Source organism: Protopterus annectens, chromosome 10.part0, assembly GCF_019279795.1.
Source record: "Protopterus annectens isolate FY-2018-M chromosome 10.part0, PAN1.0, whole genome shotgun sequence".
NCBI lineage: Eukaryota > Metazoa > Chordata > Ceratodontiformes > Protopteridae > Protopterus > Protopterus annectens.
Genome location: NC_056744.1, coordinates 1,227,468,045 through 1,227,492,591, shown reverse-complemented (window position 1 = coordinate 1,227,492,591; position 24,547 = coordinate 1,227,468,045). Strand labels below are relative to the sequence as shown.

General features: G+C 37.9%; 1 protein-coding gene across 1 annotated transcript in view; it reads left to right on the top strand.

The window, feature by feature from the left end:
* TUT4 (terminal uridylyl transferase 4) overlaps positions 1-24,547 on the top strand; it is a 3,240,181-nt gene that overhangs the window by 1,302,745 nt on the left and 1,912,889 nt on the right. Inside the window, exon 13 of the mRNA XM_044086854.1 lies at positions 12,990-13,774. Within this exon, the coding sequence (XP_043942789.1) occupies positions 12,990-13,774 (785 nt within the window). The remainder of the gene's footprint in view (positions 1-12,989; positions 13,775-24,547) is intronic.

The window sequence follows — 24,547 nt, the reverse complement described above, 5'->3', positions numbered from 1 at the left end:
TTTGGCCAACAGTCTCAGCAGGCGCATTCTGTTGCCCCATGAGTGGTCCCTGAATCCGGACATAACAGCTCAGATGTTTTGGAGTTGGGGCACTCCATGTTTGTGTTCCTGTGCATCAGCAAGTGCGACGGCTATTATGCCCTGTTTCCCCTCAGGGACAGGCACCCAGGGTTGCTCTAACATTTGCTTGGCCTCCAGGTCTCCTTTACTCTCATCTAACAGTTCCCCCTCATAGTGAAGTTTCTTCAGAAAGCAGCCAATTGCAGAGCTTCTGTCATCCTCATTGCCCCATTTTCGCCTTGCCACATATGGTTTCCTTTCCTGTGGCCTCTTCTGAAACACCCCACTTCCATGTCTTATGACTCATCCAGCTGGGCTGGATCCACCCAATCTTCAGTCCCTCAAGTTGACTGCATGGTTCCACTAGTTTCCTTAATGGCCACAAATCCCAAGTTTTTGAAGGTGGTGGTTCATATATTATCATCCTCTCAGAAAGAATCCACTAGAAAAGTGTACACCAGTAAATGGAAGAATTTTGTTTTATGAGCGGAGGCCCAGAGACTTGATCCATTCTCGGCCCCTTTGGAATCAGTTTTGGACATTACAGCTGAGCTGTTAGGTTCAGGTGCCATCTTTTCTGCTCTCAAGGTTCAGTTAGCGGCCATTTTGAACTTTCATGTTTGCAGAGATATGTCCTTGGTGTCTCTCAACATCTCCAAGCCTTTTGGAAGGGTACTTTTCTTCTTTGTCCTCTAGTATGCAATCTGGTAACTCCCTGGGATCTTGCCTTTGTTCTTCAGGTCTTGACTGGTCCCCTCTTTGAACCTTCAGACTTCTTGTATCTGAAGCCTTTATCCTGGAAAATGTTGTTTTTGATTGCAGTTACCTCAGCCAAAAGGGTTTCAGAATTGAAAGCACTTGATTCTTCTCCACCTTATTTGGTTTTTCACTAGGACAGTGTGTCTCTTCGTACCAGCCTTGCTTTCTTACTTAAGGTAGCTTTAGAAAGTAACCTTCACATGTGAATTCATCTTCCTGTGTTCTTTCCCAAATTTTCTATCAAAGGTGAATGCTTTCTGGATTGTTTGGATGTGCATATGCAGTTGTGGTTTTATCTTGAACATACCAAATCCTTCAGAAAATATACCCAGTTTATTTTCTTCTCAAAATCTAGGCTGGTTTCACCTGTGTCTAAGGTAACTTTATCCAAATGGTTGTTAGATTGTATTATCTTTGCATTATCTCTCAGAGGCAAGTCTCTTTCATGAAAGCCTAGAGGCCAATCTAGTAGAGCTGTAGCTACTTCTACAGTTTTATTTTTCAAGAGTGCCTGTAGATGATATCTGTCCTGCTGCTGTTTGGTTTGGCCATCATATCATTGTGTTGCATTATAAGCTGGACATTCAATCAAGGTCCAGGGCTACTTTTGGTTCTACTGTACTCCAGAATGTCCTTCCATAGTTTCTCCCTAGGAATTGTCGTGGCTGGGGACTCTGTCCCACAGATTGTGTCAGATGGAGCAGACAATATCTTGTACAAAAATTGTGTACTCACCATAACAATAGATCTGTGTTGTCTGTCTCCATCTGGTTCAACCTTCCTGCCCCCCACCCTTCTTGTTATTTAGGCAAGTCTTCCCTTGGTGATGGCTGGGCAGCAGTGCCCCTTCTTTCTACTCGGCTAGAGTCTCGCTTTTCCTTGAAGTTTTCCTTGTATTTAGGCAGAAAATGGCAATTAGTTGGATATGTTATATCATTCTGCTGGTAGGCAAAGGAGGAGGCAAACTCAATCTGGGGAGTTGATAGAGGAGCAGGGAGTTATGGGTAAGGAAGGCAGAGCCAAGTCAAGCTGATAGACTTTAGAATTGGCTGGTATCTGATCTAAGTTGGATCCAAAAATCCCACAGGTTGAACCAGCCAGAGAAGAGACTGGCAACACAGATCTGTCATTATGATGTGAACATAACATTCATATTTTTTGTTTGAAAATCTATTTTTAACCTTATTATAACTTAGTTTTCTTTTGTCTAGTGTCTGTTATGACTTTCTGTTTACAACGTTAACTGTTTTGTAATAAAGCACCTTAATAGTTAGTGAATTTCTGCTTAAATAATATCCATTCCTTCCCATTTTCTACAAAATGAACTCATACTTTCTTGATCCTCCCATGGTGGTGGTGCTGCGGTAGCATTGTCGCCTCACAGTTAGATGTTGTCCTGTTCGATTCTCAGCTAGAATGTCTTCTGTGTGGAGACATGCGTGAATGGGCGTATCTTCGTTGAAGGTTGTGCATCAGGGCTGGCAACTCGGCACATAAAAATCTACTGCCAATCATTAGCGGACCGGAGTTCCGCTGTGGCGACCCCTAACCGGGAAAAGCCAAAAGACACAACAACAACTTTCTTGATCCTCCCATAACTTTCTTATTTATGCTTTCCTTATATCTGTACTTATTGTATTTCCTGTATTTCCTGTCAATGTGTTGATCTGGCTCCTTTAATGCAATGTTTGTTGTGTCCATTTCTGTCTAATAGTTCCACTTGAACAGAAAACCTGCTGCAATAACAATGCCTGCACCTTGCACTGCCTCTAGTATAAGTAACTAAAAATCATGCAGTTCTCTTAACTACCTTCTGAAAAACAAAATGCATAAAAACTTTTATTCAATTCCGTCTCTCCAGCTAATACCCTGACATCCCTTTCACCACTCCTCTTTTCCTACTTACATTAAACCTGACTTATACAACTGTATAGCTGTAATGACCTAATCATAATCCTGCTTCCTATCCCTGCCAAGTAAATCTTTATTCTCTGAAGCTTATCGTTATTCATAAATGTACATGGTTAGTTGTTAGAGATGCTAACTGACATAATGGATTATCGCAGTGATAGAAGCCTGCATAATAATACTGGTTAAAACTGCCTACTACACACTATCTAAACCAGTGTTTGTTTAATTTATTTGACAAGCTAGGTATGCTGGTCAACAGACACTTTTCAGGCACAGTCTGTGCCATAAAGATGAATACAACAAAGCTTTCAGTATTTAAACTCAAACAGTGCATTGCAATTTAAAATTTAACATAACAGTAGCTAAACTTATGTGTAATAAGAAACTAAGGCAGTGTACAACAAAGTACGATGAAACAGAAGATGTCTACAATAAAGCAATTATTGGCACGATGGATGGGAGTACACTGGAAGAACCCATGTACATGCTAATAAATGTTCTGTACCACAAATATGTTTTTCACACACATACCACAGAAAGATTACCTATACCAATGGTACAGTATGAAAATGATGTACTGTGTCACTCTATTGTAATCATTTAAACTGTACAATGTGTTAAATCTAATGTACGTAAATGGTTAAGAATGGAACTTTTCTCCCCCGGGAATCCACTGAAAAGGCATATTATGTAACTTTCCCTTCTATACGTAAATATTCTTTCTTTGCCTAACCTTAAGTTCTCCAATCTCATAATATCCCTGCACATTTTTATGTGCTGTATTATTTTACAAAATGATTTCCTTTTTGTGTTACAGGTAAAGTTTCCTACTGTCATTATGTCTGTATTTACCATCGCATATTTTTGTCTATTGTTTATATCATCTCTGTTTTCACATGTACCACAATAAGCCTGCATACACTTTCTCTATCTCTCACATTTGCATTAACTACTATACCTGGAATATCTACTGCCTTATTTTTTACAATTTAAAACTTCTTTATTCTAACACTGTTTTTTCTGAACAGGAATTACTTTCTGGCCTCCAAATTACTTCCCCACAAGGCTTTAATTTGATCTTTTTGTGTCTTGATACCAACCTGACATTTTGCAAATATTCTTTGTCTCTATCTACTTCTTTGCATCATTTGCACACTAATATTTCCCTAACTTGATTTTTAATGCTGTTAATGTTTACTCTCATGATGAAGAATTTCTCCTTTCCCTTTCTTTGTAGATTTTGAGCATCTTAATTTCAATTTTCTTTCCCTGTTTCGTATCAAGTTCACTTCTTTTCCACCTATGCCATCCCATTATTTCCTCTACATTCTTTTGTAAGGTTTTTTATTTACTATATCTTACTGTGTCATGTACTTGTAAGATTGCCACCTGTCCCTCTTTACGAGAGACAATCCCTCTTTGGGCAGTTGTGTCTTGTAAAAATTCCTAAAAAAATGGCAAATGTCCTGAGTCCTGAGATTTTAGGACAAAAAATATTTCCTAAGTTTTCTTTAATAATTGCATAAAACAGTTGTTTTATACCAGAAACACCTAAATGTTCTATGAAATAGCATAAGCAACTGAAATGCTACAAGAATAAGCTTTTATTTTGGCAATAAAAGTTCTGTCCGTTGCACTGGCCGTGTGTATATTTGTCCTGCAAAATCTCGAATTTCTGCAAAAAATGTCCATCTTTGGGTATTTGAAAAGGTGGCAACCCCATGTACATGCTTCACTTCCTGCTCCTCTATTTCACTTTCTGCACATACTCCTGTCTTCCTTACACAGACCTTCTTCACTTCAAACTTAATGTCATCATCATTACTTAAAACTTCTTGTTAGTCATCCTCATTGGACAGCACCTTCTCCATTTTACTGTGAACCACAATATTTATTGCTAGTTCTTTTTTTTTTTTTAGTAAACTCTCAGTTTAACTGGCACCCGTGGGGATTGGTAGATGCTGGATAACTGTAGTTTCTGGTTGCTTGAGAGTTACTATTAAAACTAGGCCAGACTAATACTGTACCCTATACTATTTGTTTTGTTTGACTTGTTCTCAGGTTGGGGAGAGAGGAAATTTATTCCTAGCTTTCTTTTTAAAATTCTAAAACTCTAAAAATGTAAGGAATGTGTTTTTTTTGGGGGGGGGGGGGGGGCAGAAAAGTGCAACACATGAAAAATTATACTGTATTTCTTCAATATTGTTTTGCTGGTTGCTTGAGCTCTAGTTAACTGAGAGTTTACTGTAGTTGTTCCAGGGCTCACAGAAAGTTGATCTCTGCTAATGCAAAATTATCAAGTGATATCTCACAAAAGACTTAGGTTCATAGGTTCATAGATTAGTACTAAGCTAACTGCCCTTGCGAGCCATTTTAAGCCTAGCCAGTTATCCCTTGTGAGACTCAAACCCTGCACCTTGTGTTTGTAAGGCAAACACCTTAACCATTAGGCCACCCTCCCAACTTCACTTCCTAAATGTCATAGCCGTATTTTCTTTAACAGGGAAGATTAACGGCACAACGCTAGTGTTCCAGGCACCATATCGTATGTATTATTTCCAGTTCTTTGCAATATTTTCTCACAGTCAGTATCCTTCTTTCTGTTGTAGTTTGCACTGAATATACAAATGTCTCCACTCAACAGTTTTTGTTTGCTGTTTATTTCTAGTCCTAAAAACAAGTAAATCATTATAAATCTGAAATGTGTTGCTGCACTATTACTTCATAATTTCTCCATCCCTATGATTGCCTTCTGCAGTCCCGGATTACCAGTATTACCAAAATCAGCCTCAGTTTTAGTCTCTGTAGATTCCTGCACACATTTGTCTAAAATACCACTGTATTAAATGGCCTGTTTCATCATGTGCTTCATCTACCTCGATCACCTGCAATATTTTTTTTATCTTCAATCTTCCTTCCTCCATCAGTACAATTTTAAATTTACTAGTTGCCATATCTACAGCGGCATTCTCTTCCATATACTGTATTCAGCATTGTCTTCTGTCCTTCCTGTGACAACAGCCCTTTGGCATCATCTAGAAAAAGAGAATAAGGGAATTTCCCTGATGGTCTGTCCAATTTTCCCATACTCAACATGGTTACCACCGTGAGTCACCCTTGAAAACAGACCGCTGCCCTAGTGAGAGTAACCCAGTCGGCAAAGTATAAATAAATATATAAATATGAAATAGTTTTGGCCTGTAAGAATGTTAGGAAATCTGAGGTTTTTGGCTTACTTGCAAGCTAGTTATGTCAGGTGTATACTAAAAGATGAATTGCTCGATGTTTGGCAAGAACTGAAAGTCACCCTTTGGAATGAGCTGCTGATCTTAATTCCTCTCTGGATCCCAGTTTGTAGTCTTACATAATATGGGAAAAGTGGCTAAATATAGCCCTGAAAAGATATAAATCACACACTAGGGAGGATAGGTAGATCTTCAGGAGGGAGTAAATTAGGTATAAGGACTTGTTTAACATTAAAAGAGAAAGAATTGAGTGCTTTTCAGGCACAAAAGTAAGTCCAAGATCTTTCTTGTCTGTGTATAGGCTTGGTGGTTCAGTCAGTGTGTTGAGGGTTACATTAACTTTGTACAAAGAAGAAATTATGATGAAAAAATGATGCTAGTAGTTTGATTCCTATCCATTCATTGGGAATATATCACTCAGAGCAAGAAGTAGGAAACACAATCAACTGCCAAGCTCCTGGGCTGTCAACTCATCTCTTGAGAAATGTTTAAATCAACAGTAGAATTCTGGACATGTATAATTTATTTTTATTTATTCATTCTTTATCAGCTGAATGCAAGCCTTGTGGTTGCCTGTCTGTGTGCCAGGGAGTGGAGGGAAATTATTGAACACATTTTTAGAAAAGATGATTGGCAAATGTCATTGTGTTTTGCAGACCTACAGTTTTATTGGATAATTCTTTGAAACATTTATGCACGTTGTAAGAGAGAGACTTAAAGCTGAGACAGAAACTGAGAATATTGCCCCTTGCCAGTTTTTAGATCACTTACAAATTAAATGTTTTAAAATAAGGAGTGATCATTTGTGGAGCCTTTTTCTATATTTCTCTTAATTTTTGATTCTGTTAATAGAATCTGTGTATAATGAAGAGCTAGCATCTGTCTCTTTCAGGATCTAATCTGCATTATTAGAGATCTTTATAAGGAGAAATAGTTGGTAGTAAGAGACAGGAGCATGTGTAAGATTCTCTGAAAGAATCTTTTAGGAGAAATAGGCAGGGATGGTTACTTGCCCTTTTTGATTCAGTCTGTATTTAAAGCCATTAATTTTCATAAGGAAGAAGTGCTGCGGTGGTGCAGCAGTTAGCGTTGTCGCCTCACAACTAGAGGTTCTCCCGTTCGATTCTCTGCTTGAGCACCTTCTGTGTGGAGTCTGCATGTCCTCCTCGCAGTCGGTGATGTTTAAAGACATGCAGGTAGGTGCGTGCCTGAATGGGTGTTCCTTCTTTGAAGGTTGGGCGTTGGGCTGGCACTTAGGCACCATAAAAATCCACTGCCAATCATTAGCAGACCGGAGTTACGCTGTGGCGACCCCTAACCGGGAAAAGCCAAAAGATATTAGTGTAGTAATCATAAGGAAGATGTACCCAAAAGTAAATGTTACATGTATTAGTGTAGTTGTCTATGTAGAGGATTTAATTATTTATGCTTTATCAAGGAGGGGATTCAAGGCTATGATTGTGATTTAAACAAGGGCTTCAGATACCTAATTAACAAAAAATAATGAAAATTAAACAAATCTGTGGTTATAAAGTGAAGTGTAAATGGTACAGATTAAAAAAAGGCTGTCTGAGATTTTTCTCTAACATTTGCAAATACCTGGGTCTCGCCTTCCAGGCAAATATGGACTGACAGAATCACTTTAGGAAGCAAGTATGTCAGATGTTCTTTAGTTGTTTTTATAAGATGTTTGAAAAGAACTTTAGATCTACTTGTATTATTCCGTAAAAGCTTGTCAGATATCCAGCTCAGGAGGGACTACTTGTGTGTAAATCAATGGAGCAACCTGTCCCATCTACCAAGAACAAAAACTATTCATGTGCTAGTTGGAGAAAAGGATAGATGGGTAGAAGGTGGCATTTATAATCCATGGCTTACTCAAGTTACACATACTTTAAATGGCATGTACTCTTTTAGATATGGAAATGCTGGAGAAAGGGGAAAGTGTTTTCCACTTATGCTGTGCTGAGGATGCCATAAGAAGGCAGAAACATGCATGTCCACAGCTAGTGGGGTTTGGCTTTATTGCCCTGAATTTGTCCGTAAATAGATGAAAAGAAGTCATGGACACTCAGACTTGCTTTTTAGCTGAAACACCCAATGTCCTTAAAGGGTAATTTGCATATACCCCATGTTTCCATGAATGCAAGAGTTTTAAGGAATCACGCAGTGGAAAGTCTAGCTTTGCTAGATTTTTCTTTGTGTTTTTTAACTGATTGTTTTTTCTGTGTTATCTTTTTACTCATTGTTTTAGTTTGCATATAGAAGGATAGGAAAGAGTTCAACTCTGAGCCCAGTGATGTTTATAGTGATGATGGACTACATTAGCAAACAAGTCTGAGAGGAGAGAGATCCACAAAGCTGCTGTATGCAGGCAATGTGGTATTAAAAGCAGAGTCTTAAAAGGAACTTTAACAAATTATAGGGGAATGTAATATAGGCTAAAATAAGAGGGGCTGCAGCCATCTAGCACAGACTGTCAGGGGTGTGTGTGTCTGAAGAATTCCAAAGAAGCTGAACAGTAATGTTTACAAAGCAGTGGTGTGCCAGTACTTCTGTATGTTACAGATGCCTGGGCAGTGAAGGCAGAGCAGATGAGAGAGCTAGAGGTGATGGAAATGAAGTGCCTGAGATGTATGGTACGATGTACACTGTGGAACAGATAAAGAAATTGTGACATGAGAGCAGAAGTTAAAGTAGCACCATTTGCACAGAATGTCAATGGGAACAGATCGCTGTAGTTTGGGTACATGTACGGAAAAGCAAAGGAGGATTTGGTGAAGAAGATGTGGGAGGGACAAGAAGAAGGCAAGAGGAAACAAAGGCAACCATCAAAGAGATAGATGACTTAAGTGAAGGCCTGTGACAGTCAGGCATGAATGTTGAGGAAGATAGAATAGTGGCAGTAAATCAAAGGAGGTGGTGACAGTGCATGCAGCACCCCAACCCCATGTAGAAAAATGGGAAAAGAGAGATTAACTATGATAGAGGGATAGTAAAGAGAACAATTGTTACTGCAGATAGGGGCAAAGTAAAGATTGTAAAATGTAGTTATTCTTATGTTTTTGTAATGTAACTTCTGGACAGTGAAATCAAATGTGTAGGATTATGTTTCTCTTCTCTTCAGAATTGTAACTGTATTTAAGTTAAAAGTATACATTATATCCTAGTAACAAATCGAAGAAGAGACATAAAAAGAGTATAGTTAAAGGAGGAATGCCTATCTAGCGAAATGACCAAGGAAGATCTGTTTAACATTATTGTGTATTGCCAATCATCTAGGAGAATTTTAGCTGTATTCTTATGTCTCATCTTTTGGGTTGTGATCCTAGGGAAACATTGAAAGACACAATAGCATTAGTCATGGATTCCGAATCGGAAATCTACTTCTCCTGGAGAAGGAATTAACTATTGTAATTAAAGCTTTCAGATAAATTTAAGAGCTTTGAAACGTTAAATATAAACTCTCATAGGTCACTTTTAAGCTTTTTTGAGTAACTCAGATATAATGTTGTGGGAGTTTTTCTACTTTTGTGGTATTTATGTATAGAATTTGTAACAACCCGGTACTGAAACAATAAAAACAAATTAAAAAAAATAGGTAAGAGTTAAACTTACTAACATTTGCCAAATGAAGGTTTAGCATTAAGAACATTATATTGATATCATACAAATCATAAAAAAAATTTCAAATAGGCAAACATGACAAACATTTAGAGTATGTGGTTATTGTTGACATATTTGAAGAATTAGTTACAATATTTAGGACTGAAGCAAGAAAGGCAGTAGAGAAAAACAAATTTAAGAGACAAAAGATAAAGTGTTTGACTTCCCACATAAACTAGTACTAGTAATGGTACATAAGTAGTATCCCTTTATTTACTTTTCTCCTTTGATATCAACACCCATTTTACTCATCAGTTCACTTTTCATACACTATAATATACATTTTTAACCATTTCTTACATCTGCAGCGTCTATCATAACACTTTTTTTGTCTTTTTGTCTTCTACTTTAATCATGCCTATTTTCTGTAATTACATTCTGTTCTACTTTGTTCTCTTCTACAGTTTTTCTTGCAGCTGATCTTTATATTTTGAGTTATTTTATGTTCGCACACTTCATGTCATTTATATTCTTAGTTTTTTTCTTTCTTTGTCTGCTTCTTTCCTTATGTTTTGCATTGTTTGCATAATATATTTATATTTATAATATTATTATTGTAGCTCTGAAAGTATGTTGTAAATATTGTAACTATTTGTAACTTGGAGCTTTTCACCCTGGGCCTCAGTTGAAAAGGGATTTTATTGTCCAGTTGGACTATCCCTGTAAACAAATGTTTAAAAATAAATAAAAATGATTTGGAGATTGTAGTATTCCTTTGGTTTATATTTGAGCGTAGGGAGTTAGCATGGTTTAAGTAAATCAGATAAGTTGTAAAATGATGTATCAACTTATTCTAGCTTGGATTTGTGGATTAAGGAGATATCCAGTTATTTCGCTCATTTGAAGTCGGCATTTTGGGTGCAGATCGCACTATAGTGGGGATTGGGATGTATTCCCTTTCCTTCACTGTAGTGCGATCTCGGAGTTAGTATATTAAAGTAGCAGGGTGTATGGGGGGGCTTGCTCCCTGCATAATGATGTTTGGAGACATTAGGAAATGTCTTCTAAGTGTGCATGTTGTGCTGCAGTTCAAAAAGGGTCGAATTGACTCTTCCACTATACCATTTTTGACATTGTACTTCATACGCATTTTGAAATTCACGGAAATAAGTCGCATTATAGCGCAATCACAGATTAACCTTTCAACTAAATGAAGGTGAACAGTTTAAAATTGAGTAATGTAATGTATAAACAAATAGGTGATTAAAAGAGGCAGATGTGGTCTGTTTTTATTAATGCTGTTTTGATTACATTCTCAATATTAGGAGATATGTATCTTCTCCTTGCAACACTAACAAGTGGTAGCAACATTTAGATAAAAATGGAACATTTTAGCTAGTGTCATGTATGTTTCACTGTACTGTGTTACATATAACCTTAGCAAAGGGGTTTAAACAAATTTTCTAGATTTGGTCCCAGTCAGTGACAAGGGTATCAGAAGATGTTTGATAAGATAGTTTAAGTACAAGGCAGTTTCAGACAAGAAGACATGAAGTGAAACATCATAAAGTGTTGATGTTGGATGAGTGTGAAGTCTGTTGTGATAATAAATTTGAAGGTTGGTAGGTAGTTATAACCATATAATCCTTTTCTTCTTCTTTCGGCTTTTCCCGGTTAGAGGTTGCCACAGCAGATCACCTGCCCGCTCTTGATTGCCAGTGGAGTTTTTACAGTGTCGAGTTGCCAGCCCGGCGCCCAACCTTCCACAGAAGGCACACACACACACACACACACACACACACACACACACACACACACACACACACACACACACACACATCATATAATGACAATGCAAATATTTTAACCATGACACTACTAACATGCTAAATTTGGAGAAAATCTTTGAAATTCTAAACTCTTACTTAATACATTGAGTAGCTCCTTGATGGTAATAGTCAGCCATCTCAATCACAATTAGGCTACCAAATCTTTATACTAAAGAAGAGTCCAGAAGACCAAAATCCAAGATGGAACTTAGAATTATTAGTGACTGCCTGGCATATTTTTTGTTCACTTTCACCAGTAGGACAAAAGTAATTTGTGATAAATTTTAAAAGCTTAGATACTTTGTGTAAATTGGATGATTAATTCTCTTCCAACAGTAGAGCAAAAGTCGTGTGTGTGTGTGTGTGTGTGTGTGTGTGTGTGTGTGTGTGTGTGTGTGCGTGCACTGTGGTGACTAGTATCAGAAGAGCTGTGCAGCTTCTTCATATTCATTGGTGCCACATGTAATTTGTCAGTGCCGGTAAGAGTTCGGTGCTGAGTCTCAGTACTTTAACTTTTAATGCAGGAACTAATGACTAGAGAAACTACAGAAGAAAAGCAATAATTATGTGAGATGGTAGTTCATTCTTATTGTTGAGTTTTTGGAAATTAATATTTGCATCTACCTTTTGACTGCTGCACCTACATTTTCACAGCTATGGTCAGCTTATACAGCAGCTGGTTCCTTTAATGCAAATGAAGATGTCAAAGTATGCCACTCTCTAGTGCTAAATTTTGGAGTTGAGGCACTCCAGTGGTGGGCCTTTATTTATTTAGTATATCATTTTTTGTTGAATGATCTGTCAGGAGTACATTTTTTACAGCATTTATGCACATAAGATCCTGTGTGTATGTTTTCTGTTTTCCAGCCTTACATTTGTTCCTAGATATTGGGATTTCTTCTGTTCTCAGGAAAGGATATCCGTGGGGGCAGCCAACTAGGCACATCTAGATGCACAGTTACCTGAAACATGAATTGATTGTACAAGGAGAAAGTCCCCTTTCTGAATGGTGTCACAACTCTATTAATTATTTAATTAAAGTGGGTATGGGGGCAAAATAATTTACAATGATGAGAGCAAAGTGCACAAACTTTATTTTTTTCGCACAAAAGCAGAATTGGATTAAGCTTTTTTTGCTAGATGTCCCAGACCCATCCTTTAGCTGTTTTTACCTAATTTTTCACCTACTACAGTTAGTCTGAATGTCTGGTGAGTAGTTGTAAACTTCTTTCAGGACCATTTCTGCTCACTGTTAGCTGTGCTGTGATTGGGATGGCTTGAAATATATGGGTAGGTATGCGCCCAGGGAGACCTCAGTGTTTGAATCTGTTTCATTATGTCCAGCAGTCATTTGTAATGAAATATTTATAATGTTAATGACTGCATAGTATTTATATATTCATTTGCCTTTTTTTGTTGTTGATTTTAGTCTTATACATTGTGAATAATATACGAAAAAGTTTCTATGATAGCAGCAGGAATTACTCACTCAAAACTTACTCTAGCCCTGACTCCAAATTTGTTTTATTTCTTATAATCTGTATCAAACATATTAATCCTAACTTTTATTGTTTTTCAGATCCATTTGCACTAAAGAGGAATATAGCCCGAAGCCTGAACAGCCAGATGGTATTTGAATATATTTTAGAGCGATTCAGGACAGCTTATAAATACTTTGCCTGTCCCCAAACAAAAAATGGGATCAAGTCCAAATATGAGATGAAAAATGATAAAGGAAACCTAAACAGCAAGAAAATGTTAAAAGCTAATGTGAATATTGCAGACTGCTGCCCAGCTGAGGAAGAAAAGCAGGTGGACAGTTTAGCAGTAGATAGTCAGAGCGTAACAGATGCCATCGACTTGGCTGAATGTAGCCAAACAAAATGTTCACCAACAGGCAAAAACAGTAAATGTTTCTGTCATAGTGCAAGTATAACTAAAAACAAGGTATGTGATGCATGTTGGTACTGTGAAGTACCAGCAGACTCTATTATGCCATCAGCATGTTTACAAGATTATGAAAGCTGCTTCATTGACCAAGAGCTACAGAGTGTTAATCATGTTGATAGGAAGTTGAGTGATGCTGCAAAACATAGCCAGTTAACTGTGAATAAAAGTGAACACGCTGGTAATGTTACTACGAACGTGGAGCTGTTTGCAGCAGAACTTAGCCAAGTGGATGTGTGTAAAAGTGATCAGATTTCAGTCACATGCTCAGAAGAGGAGAGGTGTGCAAGTATACACAAAGCTTCTACCTCACGCAACCACACAGTACTTCTGCAGCCTCCTTGTGGTGAAGAAGTTGAAATTGCCAATGAAGAGCTATATTATGTGTTTGATAAATTTATTTTGACTTCTGGAAAGGTAAGATGCAGTTATTGCTTAACATGAATGCAAATTTTTATGAGAGCTGTTCATAATGGAAAATAAAGTTTGGTGCAGATGACTTGAAAGTGTTGAAACTTGATCAAGAGTGGCCCAGGGATCCTACTTCTTTGGGATATGAGACAGTGTGGGTTTGTTAAGGGGGTTGATCTTCCTCCTCCTTACAGCAGAAGAAGACTATATGAGTAAGCTACTCCTTGATAATGAATTTAGGCTTTTAGACTGGTAGGTAGTTGATTTGGACTCCCCAGTACAAAAAACTTCAAAATAATCTAAGGAATTTTCAAAGTATGCATGGTAAAAACATCCCACAAGCTGAACATGCCCTTGTTTAAATTGTTTTAAGGAGGTACATTTGTCAGAAAATGGTGAGACATTCCTCTCTTACAAACATTTTACATTTAAAGGCAAGTAAAATTATTGAAACTGTCAAACTCTTAAGATATTTCTGGGCATTAAAGGCTTCCCTCAGTTTCATTCACATGTTCCAGACCTTTTTTGTCCAAAAGGAAGGTGCCTTTTTTAGCAGGAGGCTCAAAGGACTCGACACCAAACCAAAATAGTCTTTTGCCTCAGAGCCGGAACTCTGAATCCCGACCCCATTATGTAGGCTCAGATAGATCTGTGAGATATTTCACTGTTGTTTTTGATTGTAATAAAACCTGTTTATCCATGCAACAAATTCAGCCCCAGGTCTCCTTACCCACCAGCACTGGGGCAAGTGGAACTCCTTATCTGCCTCATTTTTTGGCTGAATGACCCAAACGTTTCTCACCAGGACCCTGTCAGATTCTAGTCCTGATTCACCTGAGAGTTTCCTTACTGATTCTGGGGTTAATATTGATGACCTTTTTAATACTTACTGCATTCCTAATTTTGGGGTTACAGGCCTCAGTCTTGACTTTTCTGACATCGGCCACATTGTCAGGCACAGTGTTGCTAACCTCAAGTCCTTTGAGGTCAGTGGAAGCATCTTTGTCTGTGTCAAGAGTCAACAGTGGGTTTGTCTTTCTTAGGACATATGATTCCTTCCTTGGGGTAAGCTTTTGGCTGCTTGGAGTTGAAGCTGACAGCTTCACTGCAAATACCTGAGAACCATTTCTAGTTGAAGTTGAGGCTGTCACAGTCTGTGAACATTGACAGGGCAGCAGGGCTCAAGTTTAGTCCCAAGTCTGACCGTGAAGGCCTCTTTACATACTACAAGCTTAGACTTTGGCTTCTAGTTCCTTGGGACGTCATCTGCCTTGCTTTGATGGCTGTCCTTTCTTTCCAATACAGGACATTTGGACTGGGGTCCTTACACCAGAATTTCATATAGTATCTTCATTTACCTGGAAATTCTCCCCTCCATGGCAGTCAAGAAAGTGCAAGAGGAAGCACCTGGACTAACATATTGAATCTTCCACCCTTGATGTATATGACGATAAAGAGGTAGAATCCTCAACTGTCCCACCAGAGGATCACAAATTTGGTGAGATTTCAGAGATAATTTTGAGCAAAGGCAAGATCAGCCCCTGAGTCTGTCTCTCTTCTTTAGAGCTCATCTTAGAGGCTTTCTGGTCCCCTAAGTCACCCTATTGGGTGGTCTCCCCAGCAGATAAGATGGTGAAACTAGTGACAGAGACCTTATGGAAAAAACAAGATATGGTGGCCTTAGTTCCAAAAAAAAAATAATAATGATCCACTGGCCATCCAAATGATAGTCGGGACTTGCTTTCAACCCTAAAGAAGACTCAGTAGTGGCCATGGCTACCTTAAAAAAAATCTCCCCCTCTGCAAAGTCCTGCATTCCACCCACCAAACACTTGTCTTCAACCAAATGAGAAATCACATTACTCTTAATGGTGGAAAAATGCATGTCTCACTGTAAGATTCCAGAATGACTTTATATAGGAGATCTAGTTGACAGAAGAAGAAATAAAGAGGGTACTGTCTCAGATGTCATCATCATGTTCCTTACCCAACATCTCCTCTCCCTAGGAATGTGGTAGATCGGTCACATATGTGAACTACACTTAAACTTCACTCCTCACTGTGTCTGTCTTAATTAACAGAAGATACCAAGGTCATTGTTCTTAACACCCGTTTTGATGACAGCCTCATGTCTTTGATTAAGCAGTAAAAGTCAAGCTTCAGAAACAAGAACAAAAAGGCAAGGTCCTCACTGCTTTTGTGATCTGGTAACAACTGCAGCAGTGTATCATTTCTAGGCTGCACTGGAACCAGCACCATGTATTTTTAGGTGCAGATGGCAGTCTAATCCATGAAGACTTGCCCAAGTCAGGGCTTTGCTACTGGTCCATTTCACCTCATGGATGGCAGTGTAAGGACGGTTGTACACAGAGGATATTATTTTTCCTTCCTGTCTCTCTGCCCCGACCACAGTCTGTACCCCTTCACAATGTCCCACTGTATCAGGGAAATTACCAGAAAGATGTAATGCCTTTTATTAAAAAGAGTCATTGAGGAGATATCAACAGACCTAGCAAAAGCTAGTCTTGTTCACCAAGTTGTTCTTAGTGCACAGAAAAACAAAGGATCTGATGTCTATGCTGGATATCAGTGGTCTTAACCAGTATATTCCAAAAGAAATTGTGTATGGTATTGATGCAGTTCATCCTTCTGTGCCTGTAAGATGTGGATATGCTGTCTGCACATGAATGAAGCAAAGGCATCTCAGAATTTTTTGTGCTTTTGCATAGGACTCCATCATTTACCATTTGAAACTCTTCCATTTGGTCTCCGTTCTTCTCCAGTGTGTTTGCCAAATGCATGGCGGTCATGGTAGCTCGTCTCAGGTTGCAGGAAATGAAGGCTTTCCTTATGTTGACAGTTTGCTCCTTGCAGCTGTAACTGGAGAGGATCCCATGAACTGTCTTCTGTCTATGTTTTAGTCCTTGAGGATCATATTGAATACCTTAACGTCTCAGCTGGTGCCTATACAGTCAGTAGCATTCATCAGGTTTTTTTTTGGCACTCTGTTGTTGAGTCTTCCTTTTTCCAGACAGTATCATTTCTCTGCAACAACTGATTTCCCAAATTCTTCAAGACTACGTTTTATGTACCTCTTTGTCTCGGGGCAATAGGATTGGTGGTCTCTCCAGGCTGTGTGGTACCTAGAGCCCACTTTTACATGAGGGTTTGCAGGGAATTCTGAGGGTTAAATGAAACCAGCTTCTAGATCCCCTTGACTTCCAGTCAGAATGTCAGAGAACTGCAAGGATCATGTCTGCTGGTAGATTCACATTGCCAGTTTATCCCCATGCAGACCTCTTCTAGCTTCCATCTCATTTGCAACAGTTCCTACAGTTGTTTCTAGTCAGAGATGGGGAAAAGTATTTTAAACAGCAGACAGTCCAAGGTACTTGATTGAAAGTGGAGGCTTCACAGCATACTAGTATGTTAGAAAGGAGGGCAGGCCTTTTCATCTTGCAGATGTTCTAAGCCTCTCTCCCACAAAGTGCTGTTGCCATCCAGTCCAACAGCATAGAAATGGTTTGGTACATTTAAAAGTAGGAGGAACCCTTTCCTCTGTCCTCTGTTTGAAGGCTGTCAGAGTTTGGAAGTGCGCCATTTCAACCAAATACTTTCTAATTGTCAGTCACATCCTGGGACAAGCTAGTTCTGTAGCAGACAGTTTCTACCTTTCTTATTGATTCTTCAAGAGTGGTTCCTTTGCCTGTCTGTAGACAGAACACTGTTCAGGAGTTGGAGAAAGCCTTGCTGCAACCTCTTTCCATTCACAACCAACTCAAAATGCAGCTACTACTTTTCCCTTATTCCTTCAGTGGGAGGGTGCTCCAGAAATGCACTCACGTAGATGTGGCCCTAGGTCTTTTCTATGCTTTCCTTCATTCCCCTTATCAGATTCCTTGAGAAATTCAGGATGCTCAAGGCCAAAGTCATAGTTTTATTTATTTAACATTTGTTTACTGGGAAATTCTGACTTGGAACAACTCCAATTTTCAGCAGAGGCCCGGGACGAAACACTCCAGACGCATGTCTTTGTAACATGGGAGGAAACCAGAGTACCCAATGAAAACCCACACAAATGTAGGCAGGACATGCAGACTCCACACAGAAGGCACTCCAGCTGAGAATTGAACTGGAGAACCTCTTGCTGTGAGGCGACAACGCTACTGCTGCACCTCTGCGCCATCCACAATAGCCACTTTTTGTCCCTGAGAAGACTGGTTCCCACTTCTGTAGTCTCTTCTCTTGTATGGTCCTGTATATCTAAAGCCATGTTGGATGCTGGTGTCCCGCTTGGTAATCATCATCTGGACCTTCATTCCCTATGCCTAACTGAGTGGTTTCTCAGATTTCGGTGATGACCAGAGGCTCTGCTTATCCAGATCATGTGGTCCAAATCCTTTCAGTGGCTCAGGAAAAGCTTATAAAATAAATGAAAATGACAGCTATTTCTCAATTTGTTGTTTGGCCTGGGGCACATAGATCCTTATACAGCTCAAGTTCCAGCTGTTTTAATTACTTTTTGTAATTTTTTTTTTATTCTAAATTTGCTTTTTTTATCCATCAGAATTAATTTGCTAGCCATAACAACTGTTATTAAGGACTCACGTCTATTTCTTTGGCTTCCACAAAAGTCTGTAAAATCTTTCTTAAAAGTCACATTTCTGTTATGTCCAGTGAGCAAGGATCCTGTACCAACTTGAGACTTGTCCAGGAAGGCTTGATCAAGCCTTCTTTTGAACTTCTTCAGCAGACTTGAAATGTCTATAATGGAAAATCTTGTTTCTCATTGCCTTCATTTCTGCTAAGAGAATACCAGAGCTGTAGGGCCTTATTGGTTAATCCTCCTTACTTGGTACTCCAGAAATATAGAATAACTCTGAGGACCAGTCCCCCATTATTGTTGAAAGTTGGTATGGAAATAATTTGAATTAGTCTATTGCACTACCAGTATTCTTCCTGAACCACTTCAGTAAGGGAAAATATCCATTGCATTGCAACAGGGAGAACAGATTTTACATGGATGGAACAAAATCCTTTTGTAAAGATTCTCATTTTTTTTATTTTGTACTTTACATAGTTTCTGGCCAAAAAGGTGTCAAAATTACTGTCTAAATGTCTCTCATTTTAAGGCTTGCTGTGTGCTGCACAATTAATCTTTGCCTGAAGTACTTAAAGCCCATTCAGTCAGAGCCATGGCTATCAGGAATGCATCTTTTTATGATGATAGCGGATTGACTATGTGAGCATCACTTAATAATTTTGCAAGACACTATAAGCCAAATGTAATCTCTGGAGCCAAGTCTTCCTTTGATTCCACCATGCTTCAAGGGATTTTTCCATGAGGTTCCACCCAAGATGATTAGCCTGGGACTATGTCTTGCTGGTAAAGAAAATGAAACTCCAGTCTCCGGTATGAAAGTTATGTACCAAACATTATGTTAGAGCTAAATTTGACAGTTCCATTCTGCTTACCAGACTCCTTTCCTTCCTCCCTACCATCTTAGGTGTGACAGATTACATTGCTTTTAATGTTTTATTGTGCATAATGTTTGTATTTCTGCTCCAGCTTACGCAGAGGGTTCTGAAGATGAACCATTATTAGCACAGACTTGTGGAGAAAAGAGGGGAGAGGCTTACTAATCTGAGAAAGTAGTCATACAAGTAATTAGAATGAGATGTCATATCTTTTTTTTTACAGTAAGTACATAACTTTCATTTATGTTCAGTTTCATATAGGTTATTCAGAGATGACTAATCTGCAAGGCACTGTCTAGCTTAGTTCTGTTTGAAGGTCTGTACCTAATATGTACTGCTTTGGGAGCTAACAGATCAGGAAAATGACTACTAAAAATAAATGTTAGCATTACAAAAAGGAGTGACAGATAAAATACACAGTTCCTATCAGTATTGTGGAATAAGCTTTCCTTTACTGTCAGACATTATCTTTAATTTCCTTAAACATAAACTTGATGCATGTATAAAGGAAATAGAAAATATCAACATGAGGTTATGGCAGTCAGACTTCCCTGTCCCTATTTGTGTTGATTCTCATGGTATTAAGAGAATATTGCACGACAGTTGGAAAATCATTTTAGGGAATGGGGAATTTGCTCGAGTAGTGACGGATCACCCACAATTTACTTATAAAAATTTTATTTTATTTATTTATTTTATTTTACATTTGTTGACCGGGCTAGTCTAACTGGATATATTTCCATTTTCAGTAGAGGCCCGGGGAGAAAAGCTCCAACAGTATTATGCAATTATATAACAAAAACAAGTACAAAAACAAGTACAAAAAAATAATAAGAGGTATATATAATCAAAAGAAGGCATACTCAAAGTAAAAATACAAGTAGGTCAATAATATAACAGTTGTGAGATTGTTTGATAAGCGAGATACACTATAGTTCATTGTTGGTTAACATGAACACTTGAGGTTATAAGTTTTCGGAGACCAGATATTAGCATACAGAGGGGTATATAGAGTGAGATGTAGAACCATAGGCAGTAAAAAGAAAAAAAGGAAAGGTGGTTAATTAATTAATTAATTAATTTAATTAATTAATTAAAATGTGTCAAATATTAAATCTTTGCTTGAATTTGGTGACTATTCAACTGGTTTAGGCATTCATGGTCTGGTGGCTGGTACTTATCCTTGTCGTGATTGCAGATTTATTAATTCAGCACAGAGCATTTATTTTAAACACCTAGAAAAAACATTATGGGTAAACAAAGAATTAGCTGTAAAAGCACAGGGGTAGTTTATTTAGCCAGCTGTTCGAACTGTGAAAGTTATTATGTGGGAAAAACAGAGCCCTTTACAAAAGTATTTACGGACACCATGCTGCTATTAAAAACGGTGACTTCAATGCATTGTCTAAAGATGCCAGTGAATGTAAAAAATTTAGGAAGTTTTCTTTCTTTTTTGTTTTAGATAGTGTAGATCCTACGCTCTTTATAGACAATTTTTACACTGCTCTAGAAACAAAAGAATTGAAGTAGCAGATTGCCTTGAGAGCTGACCATACACCTGGTTTGAACGGAGTGATTAATATTAAATATTTGCTTAAAAACAGAGTGATTTAGCTAATTTTAAGCTGTTTTTGTATTCAAACAGTCACTTCTTAATTGACAGTTAATTTTTATTGGTTAGTCAATGTTTTTTGTAAATATTCTCTGCTGCTGCTCATTTGTCATCTTGTTCTGATGAAGTTCATGTATTAAATGAATGAAATCACTAAAGTTAACTTGCTTCAGGTGGCTGGTTTTTGAGTTGCAGGGCACATTTCTTGTTTATAATGCTTACATTTCTTAAAACTAAAAGTGAAAAAAAGTACTTGTTTATTCTAGTATTTATATCACATACAGTAGTAATTGAAAATGCTTTACAAGTAACATGTAAATTATATCTTGAAATGTTTTATACAGTACTGTTAAGAACAAAAGTTGTTTTACTTAAGTTTCTTTTTTCCCCTTTTAGTCTCCTCCTAAACATTAATGCCACGAAGTGGGGTATGTGCCTTTCAGTCTGCCCAAAAATTTAAAGTCATCTTTCCCAGCCACTTTTTCTTGTAAAGCCATACTTCACAAATGTGATTAATGCTTTATAGTCTCACTTTATTCAGTAATTTCAGTGTTGCTGGTTGTCTTCCTGTTCATCTCCCAACCCCAGACTCCAGTTTAAGTCCAAGGTACTCCCGATTATTGTAGTCAACTCCTGTGTTTTTTTTCTCTCTCTCAAGCATTTTTCCTTTGGAACATTGGAAAAAGGTTTCACTGGCAAAGTATTTCTATGAGCTTTATCTATCAAAAGAATGAAAAGCAAAGTCTCCTTCTGTTTGATGGTGTTAGACAAACTTTTGTAGTTTGTGTGTTGTGTATTAAGAAAATGAGTATGATCATCCAGGAAAAATATATTCTGAAGAAAGCTGGTTACAACAGCTTGAATCTCACACCTGCCTTTCAACATTCCTTGATTGCTTGGATACATTTGTATCTCTTCTGCCTGGTTTACAGTGAATAATCATTTTCCGCAAACACTCTGTTGTCTTCAGTTTTTAATATTTTGTCCTTCTGCCACAGTTTTATCAGGATCAACTTTTTCTGCTGGTATGATTGCATCTTTATTAATACGGGTCTTGGCTGCTTTCTCATGGACAGGTTTGGAGTATACACACATTGTGCCTTTTCATTTAACAAATCCTGCTGTGGAAGATCAGTCCAGTTGCTTATTTGTGCTTTTCTAAAACTAATATAATCTGTTCCTTTCAGTTTATCTGGTATAGCAGAAAACCTCTGTTTTTCTCTGCGTGCTCTGTCGTCTTAAGTCAGCCACTTTTTGAAAAAGCTGCTCAGCTTGAACAGTCTCGTACTCCGCCAGCCTTTTTTTCATTTTAACCTCTGATTTTTGCAGTTTTATCAGCTTCTTCCATTTTTTTCCAGCCTTTTGTTATTTGAGTTGATCTACTCCTTTAGTGTTTCATTTCTTTTAATCAGCTCTGAGCACATTTGATCTATTTTTTTTTTGTAAATTACTGGAAGCTGTCTCTTGTACCATACCTGGAACTTGAACTGCTTTGTGCTGAACAGCTGCAGTTTTTTCCTAGTCAGTGTTTTCTCTTCACCTTTTCTAGTTGCTTTTATTTCAGGCTCTCTAAGTTTCTTCTTAGCTGGCATCCATGCAGTGTACTTGCTAACCAGTAACCAGAGTTTACTAAAACTGACAGAATTACTAGCCCTTATCTCTCATTTTTTTTTCACATTAGGAGAGCCAAACTTAAGCTGTTGATCAGTGTGTAACCATCTTGGAAATCTAGTTAAGACCTCCTGTGAGTCAAATTTCTTCCCTTTGGACTTCGCCATTGTTTTTAGGAAACTAAATTGACAACCATATGAACCAACAGAATCACTGGACTTCTGAATATTTGTCTTTTTAATATATGTTACTTCAGGCATCAAAATTTCAGAGTTACAGGCATTGAATTGAGTGATGAGAAGATGTTGCTAAAGGACATTCCTTCCTTCTTGCCAAACGAGGTAGCCTGTATTTCTTTGAACCAGCTATTCATTTTAAGGCAAACAATGAAATTGGTGCAGAACACTTATTTTACAGTTTCAGTATAGTTCAGGTATTACACTAGAAGTATTTATTTAAGAAAAAAGATGACTCTGATGTGATGTTGTCCTTTTCATTCTTCCTCAACAAATGGGTTCAGATCTGATCCTCAGATCCAACTTGGACGCATACTCTGATCTTTGGATCCAACTCTTGAGCTCCTGCCTCTACTCATAATGATGTAGTCCATCCTAAGTACCTCAGTATCATTTTCCACCATCGTGTTCAGACACCTGGTCTTTCATTCGATCAATTACATCAGTAATTTGTAACAGATTTTTTTTTTGTACTCTTTAAATAACTGTTTTTCTACCATTATTTCTAAACCATCCTCTTAGTTTTCTCAATACAGCATTAGGTTTTCTTTATTTTTCTTCATAGTATTATATTTTTTCCCCATAGTTGCTATTCTCTACCTTACCCATTAACTCAGGGTAATTCTTGATTACCATTGCTGGTAATTCTTTTTTTCTTGACCTAAAAGATTTGTTACATGCATGAAAAGTGATACTAATCCATTACTGCTATATGGGGGCAGTAACGTTGAAGCAACTGAATCCACTGATGCCGACGGTTTGGAACAGCTACGTATGGCAATGGAAAGGCTTGAAGTGGATTAATTTAAGCTTAAGCGACTTACAGCACAGCAGCAACACTTTGAAGCATGCCTTAGTAAAGGAATAATCCCTAATGGTTTACGTGTACTTAAAATGCCCACCTACAGAAAACAATACCCTGAACTGCTTGCTAAGTGGCAAAAACTTAACATCGAGGTGAGCATGAACTATATTCGTCTTTTGCTTTAGTTTTTTTTAAACCAGAAGAGGAAAGTCTTAGAAATTCTATTATAGAACAACAAACTTTATATTTGAACTTTCCCACAGTACTGGTTGATAAAGCATTATCGAATGTTTTAGACACTATTGGTGTATGAGGGACGTCTGATGCAACAAAAACGGATAAAACTTGATAGGGATATTCAGGATTTTCGGCTAGGTCACGTCTTTACTTGGCCGAGACCAAGCCAAGTCTATAGACATACAGCCGTTGACACAAATAGAGGAACTAATAGAGGAACTGTAATGTCCACATCCAGTAATGTCAACAATGTTTGAATAGTTGATATTAATGGAATGAACAGTAGGACTGTGGATGTGGGCACTAGTGAAACTAATACTGCATCTAAAAATTCTAATACTAGTAATGAAATTGCTGAAATCCATGCAGTTCCTAATACACTAAGTAGTAATTCACAAATTGTAGTAATACCGTCAGCCACAGCACAACGAACTGGCACTATGAATGATATTGACAATAGTCAACTGATAGTAAGACCTAAAACATATGCTATGGCTAGTATTGCATCTAAAGCGAGCATAAGCAATGAATACAGTAATCAAATGGGTTTTCAACAATTCCCCCTTCCCATTTCAGTGGAGAAGGGGATACGGGGGAACCGTTCAGAAAATCGTGGACGGCAGAAACAGAAATTGTCGGTAGAGAGGGAATCAAATCATACCCTCAAAAAGAAGTGGAACCAGATGAAGACTGTTTAGTTTGGAACATTTCAAATAGAAGTTTGGATGCTTATGAGATAAATGTATTGAATAAAGGCCTGAGCTTTATCCCTACTAGTAGTAGCAAGCTCAAGGATGTCT